The 12,197-nt window shown below is 35.2% G+C and overlaps 1 protein-coding gene across 1 annotated transcript; it reads right to left on the reverse strand.

Moving 5' to 3' along the window:
* Positions 1-1,988: 1,988 nt before the first annotated feature.
* Positions 1,989-6,312, reverse strand: LOC112512531 (oligopeptide transporter 7-like). The gene is made up of 6 exons (XM_025118543.1): positions 6,267-6,312; positions 5,583-6,156; positions 4,474-5,043; positions 4,136-4,391; positions 3,086-3,268; positions 1,989-2,946 (listed from the first exon to the last, which is right to left on the reverse strand). The coding sequence occupies exons 1-6, from the start codon at positions 6,310-6,312 to the stop codon at positions 2,332-2,334; spliced, it is 2,244 nt and encodes a 747-aa protein (XP_024974311.1). The 3' UTR covers positions 1,989-2,331.
* Between the last annotated feature and the right edge of the window lie 5,885 nt (positions 6,313-12,197).

Below are 12,197 nucleotides of genomic sequence, written 5' to 3' on the forward strand. Positions count from 1 at the left end.
GACCCTTGTTCACATTTAATAATGGTATTCATTGTGAATAAACGCGTATTCATTTATTCATTTCAAACTAAAAGTCTTTACAAAGTATTCTGCAAATTGAAGATAAGGCATCTACTTGCATGCCAAAAGTTTCTGGGCACTGGGGATATAAAGAATGCAATCTCTAACCTCTTTTGCTCATCAACAACTATGCCTTCAGGGCTCCTTTCTAATTCATACTTAATACAAACATACAAGAGTGCCAAGATTTCTTGATCCCGCCCAAATACGTAAACGAACGTGCCCGTGCCCAATGCCTGTGCTTGTGTGCCAATGGCTATGGCTATCAAGATTAGACTACGATTAACAAAATGGTGTTCTAATCAGCATGTTTAAAGTGTAATTTTTGAAGTGTAAATAATTATAAACTTGGTTTCAGTGGAAATACACAAAAAAGGTAAGCTTATGAACACCCTAATAATCATCCATTTGTTAAGTATGCAAATTTGCATAAAATTTTATGCAAAAAAACAAATGGTTATTAGGGTGTTCGTTAGTTTTTCATTTTTTGTAGTTTTTCCCTGAACCCAACCCTTATAATCATATACTGCAAAACTCATACACACCTCTCACCTTTATTAAGGCTAGAACCCGTGACCTCCAGACAACCGGGATAGGATATTGCTTGGCCAATGACCCTTTGGTAACTTTAAATTATGGCCAACAAAAGGTAGTGGTGATCCTGCTGCTAGTTATGGGTTTTTTACTGATGCAAACTGGGTAAGCACTTATTGGGTAAGAGTCACCACACTCACTTACCCGGTAAAAGTTACCACCGTCACTTACTAGGTAAAATTATTGTTATTGGTCAGCAAAATGGTACAGTAAGATTGTTGGTAAAGACCATCATCTCTGACCGAGTAAGTGAAGAATAGTAAAAAGTCCGTTAGGCCAAGAATGATCACTGTCATGAAGTCCTGCTGATGCCTGCAAACCTTTGTGTCATCGATCTCATCTGTTATGGGTCGAAAATGACTCTTTTCCATCCACTAGGAATTCAGCCAATCAGTGACGTGATTTGGGACTGAAAGATATGGCTTCCGAGCTCTCTTTTCTCTTTAACAACCATTTAAAAGTTGTGCAAAATGCCTTTGTGGAATCGATTAAAGAAAGTCCTGCAAAATGACAAGCAAAGTCAAGATTATTTAAGAAAAAGAAAAGCAAAATACAGAAGAAAATAAAGTTGCAAAAAGCATGTTGATGACCATTTGTAAGAATACTCCTATGTGACGGAAAGGAAAACGATGTGTAGAAAGACTTCTTCAACGCTTGCAAATGGGAGGAACGTTAGTGCACCAAGGTCGACCTTTTCCCCTTTTTAACAACTAGCAAAACGCTCGATATCTAGACATTTCCAGCTCATTAAAGATTGAATACATCACAAACTTTACTTATGATAAGCACCATTAAAGTAGAGCAAAGATATATACCAAGTCAAATCAAACAAGTACAGTATATCATACCTGGAGGTGGGGTCTAGGGAGGATAAGATGTAGGCAGACCTGACTTTTACCACAGAGAGTAGAGCGATTGTTTGTATCACACTTGGAGGTGGAGTCGAGAGAGAGTAAGATATATGCAGACCTAACATTTACCTTAAAAAATAGAGCGATTGTTTTCATGAAGACCTTCGACTTGTAAAAGGGATCTATCACTTCCGTATTTCATTAGATAAACCTGATTGTATTCACACATGAATACACCTAAATAAGGGTGAAAGCCCATAGAAAGTTTCTTTGGGGCATTTCATCGAACAGGTTCAGGGATACCTCTTACATCCTCGAGTACAACCTCCATTCACCATCTTAATTCATTTGAAACCATTGTTGGGCACTTTATTTTTTCATAAAAAATCATGGGCATCAACTACATTTTCTTGTGAATTCGGTTTGCAACGATTGTTTATAGAAAATGGTCACGACGAATAGCTACGGTTTAATACTACTAGAAAAAGAAATCGATCCATATTTATGTCTACAAGTACGATACATAAAACGTGAAATTCAGACGGGTTTACGAATTTATAAAACGAATTTATAACATACCTAAATATCACTTTGCACATAAATCACAATTCGATTTCCATTTCCCAACAAAAAAAGATACATTTCAAGAATGAAAAGCAACACGAATATATCTACAAATCTATACACCTTGAGCGGATACTGTTGAAGTCCCACATCAGCTAGACACCAACCATCAAACCTGAATATATATGTAGAAAGTTTCCCTGTTCTTTTACAGAGAAAGATTCAAAAGTGGCTTCACATATCGTCACAGAAATCGTACAGATCAAATAATTGGGCATCCATCGACCACAATCCCTTCGGCAACAGGACAAGAAGCCAAAGAACAACCATCAGGTTTACTTCCCCACCAATCTAAGCTAACTTGCTCCATATCCAAACTAACATACAGCAACACTCCCATAAACGCCAATCCCGCATCTAACGCCCCCGATAACACATAATTATGTCGGCCCCACCAGTTATGATGATACCGATATGCCACAAATCCCGACAAAAACCCGATAATGATCCAACTGTTATAGTTTACAGAAGTTGCAGGGGGCATATTGATCGTTGCACCTAACAAAACCGGTGTTGTGATGAGTGTAATCCAGTTTTGGCTCGGAAAAGCCTTGTGTAAAAGCCAAACCAGAATAGGAGCCAATGCACCGGCTAAAAAGAACCAGTTTATCGAGTTGTAGTAGCCGAGATCACCAAAGATCCGGCGGGGCCCAATTAGACCCCATATGACCGATGCATCGTAGAAAACATGGTCACCCGGGCAGGTCCATGGACTGCCCGGAGGAAGCATGGCTCGATCACATAGGTTTGGAACTGTGTCCATTAGCCACCATGCGGTTCCTAAGTGCACCAATGCTGATATAAGTGTACCGCATACCTGATCGAAAAAAGGGGCAATTATGAGGATTGGATAAAATAACAGATCTTTGATATCATATATCCTCTATCTGGCCATGGCAGGATGGGTAGTGGAAAGTGTTGACTTATGTTGACCGTGTAAGCGAGAAGAAACTGACCTGAGCCATGAACATGGATCGTGGGGGGATCTTCATGTAATGCCCGAGTTTGAAGTCTTGTAAAAAGGCGATACCTTGTTTCACGCTAATGTATCCGTAAACCTTAAAACACATGTTTGCCACAGGGTATCCCGGATACAAATATCCTATGATGTATTCCGTTATCACATTTAAGCCCGGTGTCTGTTTGATGAACAAAATACCCATGTTAGAGCTCATAACATCAATAATTTACTCTACCTAGAACTAAAGATATATGATCGATTACTGTTGGTCGATAAACTAGTCATGTTTGGTAAAAACTAACCGATAAGCAAGATAACAATGTAAAATGACCTAAAAGGACATGTTAAAATAATTGATCGGAAAATATAGGGGCATAATTGGAAATAAATGGAAAAAGAACACCTGAGCTTATTGAAACGCTACTTAACGTAGTTTTTCAAAACGCCAGCTTAAACTAACTTATGGCTAACAAAACGGGACTTTTTGAATGAGCTCAAAAAATAAGTTGGCTTATGGTTGTCAATAAGGTTGTTAATGATTCGAGATTTTAACAAGCTACTCGAGCTCGTTTATCTCGAGCTCAAACTTAATAGTTGTCGATCTCGAACACACACTAAAACTTATTTAACTTAACGAGTCGAGATCCATAACGCCAACGTTCGACTCGGTTTGTTCGAAGAATAGATTAAATTTTTCGAACCGAGCCATTCGAGCATACACTTTTTCGAGTCAAACATGTTCTAATGTTCATAAATCATATAATCAAAAGTATAAAAATTATCGAGGTCGAGCCAATAGGCAAGTTAATCAACCTCAAGTTCGAGCTCAAACATTGGAAAAGTATTAGAGCTCGAGCTCAAACCCTATTGTTAAAAAGTTATTCGAACTCGAGCCTCGTAATATTTTCTCAAGCCTACCTCGAATACCTGCAACTCGACTCGACTCAGCTCGTTAACACCCCTAATTGCCAAACATGGTCTTACTACAGACCCGTGTTATAGTTCAGAACATCATTAATTTATTCTGGTACAGAATCGAAGATACCTGGTTTGTTGTGGCAGTGATGACACCAATGGGAAGCATGAAAAAGAACGCGAGTCCACACGCCAACAAGAACGCCCACCACGGTAATTGAAGTTGACTTTTATAGTATTCACATACGAATAACGTTGCTACAATGTTCGTCAATAGAATACAAGTGAACCACCACTCAGGTACTTGCTTGTATCGTCTCATAAGTTTACTATGCACATCCATTTTCTTTTCTTGAAATGCCGACTTGCTTAGCTGCCATAAATCTCTAAAACCATACAATATTTCACGTAAATCATCATGTAGACTCGAAAAAGATTAAAAACGAAAGAAGAAAAATAGACTCGAACCTTCCATGGAAGACGAACACATGAACCACAGTAGCAGTTAGGCACGCGAAACTAACTGCATAAGTCATGGCGAAGAAGATGCTGAGATAAATTTGACCTTCTTGATCGTAAGCATCTGAGTCAAAGTGGAAATTCGAGTCAACGATGGCGGAGGTGTTGTATGATTGGCCGTTGGCGGTGAAGAGATCATCGGAGAAAATTGGGAACCTTTTGGCTTCATAAACATTGAACCAGTATGCTAAAGGGGTTATGATATATGTAACTAGAGCATAGCCAACGGCTATGTTGACCGTGGCAAACCATGGGCTAGCCAGGGGGCTGCCGAGATAGGAGGATATGCTGGACCAGTCGAACCCAATGGCACCAACGCCAAGGCCGTGGAGGCCTGAGCCGATTTGTTGGGCTAGGACCGATTTAGGAAAGATCCAACATAACCAAGAGAGGGAGGTAAGCATCGGAAAAAGGTATCCGGGGAGGACATAGTAAGCAAAACTGCAAATGAAGGCAATGAGGAAGAACTCGTTACGTGTTAAACCGCCCTTGGGCCTCTCCTCTTTCTCGTGTAACACCCTGCAAATCAACACAATGCGGTCCATGGGTAAATCTAGGCTTCTGAAATTCATTAAAAAAACATACATACCCGATATAGCCCACCTAAAGTAGGGTCTCTGGAGTAAGATGTATGCAAACCCAGTCTCTCTCTCACGAGACATAAAGGCTTCTACAACTCATCTACCCAATAATATATCCCACCCGAATATCGGGTATGGGGGTTAAGATGTAGAAAGACTTTGCACGTAGCCCAGAGTCATTGCATTTGAACCTCCGTGGCCACAAGGGGATTTTCGTTCCTCCTTGGATTTGAACCTGGGACCCGGCACTTTTGACCTTTGGAGTCAAGCTCAAACCAATCAGGCATGCGTACCCCACCATTGTGGTTCAGGATTGTGTTTATTACTAATAGTGGCAAATTGATTAGATAGCTAGGGTTTAAAGTATGAATACGTCTAAGTTCAAGATTCTAGTTAAGCATATTGGGGATCCATTTTTCTGGAATCTGTAAAAAGGATGTGCTGATAATTGAATAAGGGTTTTCTTTTTGCAGGTACCTGAAGAGGGAAACTTGAACAAGATTCTGGGGCCACCACATGGCGGCGGGCTCCACCAGGTATCGCCGGAAAATCCCCGCCCACCCGAACCCTAATACCTGCGTCGTCACCACCACAATCAACGCCACCCAAAAAGTCAACGTCTTCCCGTAAAATATCTTCACAGCGCTCACAATATGAATCGCGTATGGATTTCCGGCGCCGGAGTTGGCGAAGATCGTAATCAACACATGCTCTTTCACATTAAACGGTCCAGGGTTGAGCGTGAATTCATAATTTCTCCCCCTGAAGAAAACCCTGTCCGTGATGGTCGCCGCCATGAGATGGCCAAGAGGAACGACGGCGATCTGAGCTGAGATGGAGGTTATCGATAAAGGCTCACGGCGGTACCAGAAAAACTGGTTTAGAAAAGATAGAAACACACAGGCGACTGTGCCAAGTATCCACATTCTGAAGGTAACCACCGGTAAACTCGGATCGTCCGTCACCGGAACCGTGAGTGCAACTTGCTCTATCGGAGAATTCTCCTCCGGCGCGTGGGAGGTGGATCCATCGAATTGGGTCTTCTTCTGAACTGCACATTTACAAATTAATTTGGGGGAAAATCAATAAAATCGGCAGAATTGAACATTGAACATCTGGGTTTGATGAAATTGAGTTTAATTTTGACTGAAAATCGCTTACGAAGTGGAGATGAGATTTCATCATCGTGTTCTTCAAAATCTTCCATCTTCTACTAGTCGAGTGCATGTGGGAGTATCTGATCTTTAATGAACGGGATAACTTTGACTTGGATGAATCTGAGAATCTTGTTTGTGACCGTCCGATTATTGAAGTGGGTCTCGTTTTCAATGGTTGAAGTCATCGCTGACGGATTTGTAAATTGCGAAGGGGTTAGGTGATTGGTGATACATTTTCCGTTTATAATATTAGGGTTCATATAACGAATTGTACGAGGTAGATGTTCGAGACCGGATACATTAACCGTTATTCTGTAAATTGCAAAAACCATCCCTACTATTTCACATAGTTATTTCGCTTGGGAGGACCTACACCAAATTTTTATATAACCATGGAGACGATATTTGGAATTTACTATGAAGTTTTATGTTTCTACTTTTATTTATCGTGATCACTTTTAAAGTAAGTGTTTACCTTTTTAGTTTTACTTTTAGTTACAAGATGGAAAAACAATTATTATTATTTTGATTAACATAGATATTTAATCCGCTATGCAAACCGACTAATCCCAGGACGACCGTCTGCTTTGTAGATAGCCTAAAGTCAACGCATTTGAACCTTCGTGGCTACAAGAGAATTTTTATTTCTCCTTGGATTTGAACCTGGGTCCTCCTGATACTTTTGACCTTTGGAGTCAAACTCAAACCAATCAGGCATCACCCTTGTGGTTGAAAACAATATATATATATATATATATATATATATTATGGATATTTATATTAAGACAATAAAATAATTTATAACATTAAAGAAAGATAAAATATAAGTTTGATATCATCATATATAAAATATAAAAAAGTGAATACATTGAAGGTCCCCGTAGGTTTTTAGAATATTCAAATTCAAATTCACTCAATATAAAATTAATAAGAGGTTTATTTATTTATTTATTTATTTATTTATTACTTCTATTAATTTGTTATCAAATATTTGACTAAACAAATCTATGGGTTTTAAGTTTGTTTGGACAAAAAATTGATTACCAATAATTTTGATTGGTCTTGTATGAAACCCGCCTTGAAAGAAATGAGTATGATGAGGTAATTCTTTTACTCACTTAGCGGATGAGGCTAACCGAGGAGGACCACACATGGAATTTCTCTTGTATTTGGACAAAATAATCACATTTTTTTATGAGTTAAGTTACATGCCAAAAGATTTGAAGTTTATTGTCACATGTTGAGTATTGGAATAAAAAAACTATTGAACTTCAAAAATCATTACCAATAGGAATTGATTTTTTTTTTTTACGTAAAGTCATTATACCTTTAAATTTTGATTTTCTTTTTGATAATTTCGGTCAGAAATGTATTAGATTGAAGCTTTTTGAGTTTGTGCCCTGACTTTTTAACCCTGTTCAATAAGCAAAAAAAAAGGATTTGAGTCAGTTTTTGGACGTAGAAATAGACCCGATTCAATCATAGAGACCACAATTTCGTCAAACATTGTTTTTCTAACTCTAAATATCTATTTCAACATATCTTAATATATATATATATATATATATATAAATCAATAGACTTTAGTGTTTAGAATGATTAAGTTCTTGGATAATTTTTTGGAACAAATAAGTCCATGGACATTTCAAAACATGTTAATAACTCCTTGGACTTTTTAAAACATGTTAAATACATTCATATGACTTATAAAACTGATTAATGTTGTAAAATAATGGAAAAAATCTGGAAAAAAAAAACCAATGAATTTTCATATTTTGAGCGATTATATCCCTATACATTTTTTGAACCAAAAAAGTACTTACATTTAAAAAAGATTATTAATTAAATTTATTTTAATTTGTCAGTGCTTTTTTAAATGAAAAAAGATTTAAAAATAATTACCGATAAAATTTATTTTAATTAAAAATAAAATATATGATTACTGATGATATTTATTTTAGTTAAAATTAAAAATACTATTTTTTTATAATCTTCTTTTAATTTGAAAGTCACATATGGGGATAGTTTTTATTTTTTAATTAAAATAAATTTGATCAATAATTTTTTTAAATTTTTTTTTATTTTTTTTAGTTTGAAAAATTACTGACAAAATATATTTTATTTTTAATTAAAATAAATTTATTAAAAATCTTTTTTAAATATAAGTATTTTATTTGTAAATGTAAGTATTTTTTTGATATATTTGTTTCATTTTATAGATCTAAGTACTATTTTGATTCAAAAAAATGCTTAGAAACTTAATCATTCAAAATATGAATGTCCATCGACTTTTTTTCAGACTTTTTCCATTATTTTACCACATTAACCAGTTGTATAGGTCATAAGAATGTATCTAACAAGTTTTAGAAAGTCCAATGAGTTATTTAACATGTTTTGCAATGTCCAAAGACTTATTTGTTCCAAAAAAATTGTCCAATAACTTAATCCTTCCAAACACTAAAGTTCATTGAGTTTTCTAGATTTTTCCCAAAAAATATCTCCTGTCGTATTTTTAAAGTTAATTTACTACCATTATAAACAACTTTAAACCATAAAAACATAAAATCAAATTGATTTTCTTTTCACTTCTTTATCTTTATTTTTTGTTTTTTTAGTTCTTTCAATTCTTCCGATCTTGATTCTTCTTCGACTTTGCTCATGCTTTATACAAGATTTTTCGTGCTTTGATCAGGTTTTATCCAGACTTTTTAGGTTCTGACTGGCCAGACTTGCGACTCACAATCGAGCTTTATCTCGAGCTAGGTATTAACCGGTCATTAAAAAAACTTGACCTAATTAGGCTCTTTTGCCAAAGATGGGCCTATGCTCGGTGCTAGGACCAAGTTTTTCAGGCCGAGATTTGGTCCAGACTTTTTTTTTTGCATCCCTAGTTTCTACCAAAAAAACGTAACATGTTAACAAAATCAATGGTTTCTAAAACAGTTTAAATTTTTGATAATTTTTATAACAAATTTAATTAATTTCAGTTATGAATTTTTAATTAAGAATAAAATCATATTTTTTGAAGCAAAAGTGTTAACATGTGGATTAAAATTCTATAAAAAAGAGGTCATAATAATAAAACAAATATGTGTTTGGTGGGATGCATATGTTTGCATATCATATCATTAATTAATAGAAACATGTGATGCTCAATAAGGGGTGTTTTTGTCTTTTTATCAATTTTTTTGTTTTTTATCCATTCAAAAACCACAAAGAACAAAATTATAAAATCAATTTTAATTGGATAAAAGGAAAAAAAAATTAATGAAAAAGCCTTCATTTAACGGAATTTTTTAACAACCGTTAAAAAGAGGGACTAAATCGGATGTTTTTGTAAACCACAATGACCATCTTATAATTTCGAAACTACACGAAATGTTTTATTTTTGACAAACCATATGGACCAAATTTATAGTTTACTCTATTATATAAGATTCAAAATTATTTAAATTTATAGGCTTTTATAAATAAATGGTTTAAGAAAAATATATGATTTATGATTTCGATTTTATAATCAAGAAACATGATTGATACCTGAAACCATCCACTACAGTCTACAATAATTTCTAACATGGTTTTTTTTACGTGATATTAAGACAAAATCGATGTTGTGACGCTATAAACATGGTGCTTAATAAGTTGTACTTACGCACAATTTACTTGTAATGTTGAAATCTAAGTAATATTCATCGATAAGTAGTACTTCGTGTTAAGTGAAAGAGTCCAGCTTCTCAATAACATGAATTATGACGAGTCCAAATTAGTTATAGATTATAAGTGAAAGAGTCTCCCAATTTGTTTCAAATTAGTGCTTGTTATCTTGTACCAACTTATGAGAAATTCGTTACATGGTATCAGACGACCTTAGTAACGGTTAAAATCTATCCTCTTTTTTCAATCCGCCACCATCACTGGCCGTTGCTGGCCTATACAGCTCTTCTCCTCCGGAGTATTAGTTGTCACATCCTTTTCCTCTAATTTTTCTGCACCCACCCTTCGCATTTCCATCGTCTTTCTGGAATTCTTGATTTCACCGGCAACAATGGTGACCACCGATGACAACAGCAGTTCTAACGATGCATGTTTGCCTTCGCCACTCTCCTCCATCTCATGACCATCAAATCGTCTTCCTCAAATTACCTTCTATGGCGAAATTAGATCCTTCCCATCTTAGAATCCCAAAACTATATGCGATTTCTTGATGGCTCATCACCACCATCATCAGTGCCATTGATCAGCAATTAAAGATGCTTCTAATTCTTCTTTATCTAAGGAGGCCATGGCAGTGGTAGTTGGCACTACTACGGCCAAAGACACATGGAAGGCTCTTGAGGCTATGTTGAGCCATTATTTCGAGACCCGAGAGTTGAGTTTACGTACCGATCTTCAAAATCTTGCAAAAGGATCGGCACATGTTCACGATTATGCACGAAATTTCAAAAAGATATATGATCAGTTAGAGAAATTCTTTACAAATTATATATAATGGAAATTTGTAAAACTATAATATATTATTTTGACCATGCATGTAATTTAAGAAAAAGAGTAGGATGAACTCACAAATAGGTTTTTAGGATAAACCCTAAAAACCAAGTCAACAATGCCGAGAAGAAGAGGAGGGAGATCTTGAAGCTTTTACCACCACATTTGAATCTTTATCACTTAATGATATTATATGCCTTCAAAAATCATCAAAATATGGCTTTTAAGGGTTTAGGATCGGAGTAAATGAGGAGAGAATGAAAGGGGATGAGGATTGAGAGAATAAATTATTCGACCTATCCAAAACGCGTTTATTTACTCACTGAGGGATCATGCGACCATAGGGTCACAGACAAGGGTCACCTGCATTCAAAACTCGATCCGACGATACGATAAATGTGATAGTGGCTCGCGGTGCAAATGTCGCGATCACCAGGGTCGCCCAATCCTAAAAACTCTTACTTATGGTTCCTCAGATGCGACGGTGGTCTGCAGTGCAAGGTTGATGACCACTAGGGTCGCACCTTTCACCTGGAAGAATGAAATGACCCATTCACAAACCCTCAACAAGGCCTAACTTGCACGACTCCTTTCAAACACCAAGATTTGACGCTTAAACACAAATAAAACATACTACTTTATTAAATCATGATTAAACACCAAAAATAAATATTCTAAAACTCTGGGTGTTACAATTAAAAACTACTCTGAAAATTGTCTTGAATGTAAAAATATAAAATTTATTTATTGAATAAAAAATATTCTATAAATTAAAATAAACTATTTCATTCAATTAAATTTATTTTACTTCATCATAATTATTTAATTAATAAATTATTTGGTATTATAGCAAATGATATTTAATTTTCACTTGTGAAATTGTATAAAAATCATTACAGTTATCTTAGTATTGTAGTGGATGGAGGCTTTCCCCATGTAAGATCTTGATATCGTCTATCAGTAATTGCAACTAATTCAGATTAATTGGATGTTTTTCAACTGTTATTAGATTAACTAACGATTCAGTTTTTATTTGTAGACACTACATCTTGGTCGGGATATTTGGACCATTTTTAGTAACTGTCTTTTTGTACTTGTTTCTCAGATGCATTCAATGTCGTGAACGTTCTTTTAGAAGATACTTGTTGCAACTATTAAATGAAGTTGGACCAAAAATACATTAAAATTCAACCAAGTTTGCTTTAATTCTTATTTAGTGTAACAATGGAACTGTATTCTCAAATAATGTAACAGATATTTAGTTATCTTATCTATAGCCATTTTGATCGACAAACTGATAGATCTTGTAATTATTGATGACATGGATGTTAAGTTATATTGTAAATATTAATTATAAATAAACACTAATTGAAAATTATTAATTAATTTTAATTTATAAATAATATATTAAAATTTATTCTTAATTATTTACAATAATTATTAATCGTAT

Source organism: Cynara cardunculus (genome assembly GCF_001531365.2).
Source record: "Cynara cardunculus var. scolymus isolate 2C chromosome LG 5, CcrdV1, whole genome shotgun sequence".
Lineage (NCBI taxonomy): Eukaryota > Viridiplantae > Streptophyta > Magnoliopsida > Asterales > Asteraceae > Cynara > Cynara cardunculus.

Excerpts from the sequence above, each read along its gene's own strand:
- LOC112512531 (XM_025118543.1), bottom strand. The coding sequence starts at position 6,312 with ATGGAAGATTTTGAAGAACACGATGATGAAATCTCATCTCCACTTC. Across the intron at positions 4,392-4,473 it reads GTGTTCGTCTTCCATGGAAG|AGATTTATGGCAGCTAAGCA; the intron begins GTTCGAGTCTAT and ends GTATGGTTTTAG. Across the intron at positions 3,269-4,135 it reads TCACTGCCACAACAAACCAG|ACACCGGGCTTAAATGTGAT; the intron begins GTATCTTCGATT and ends TTCATCAAACAG.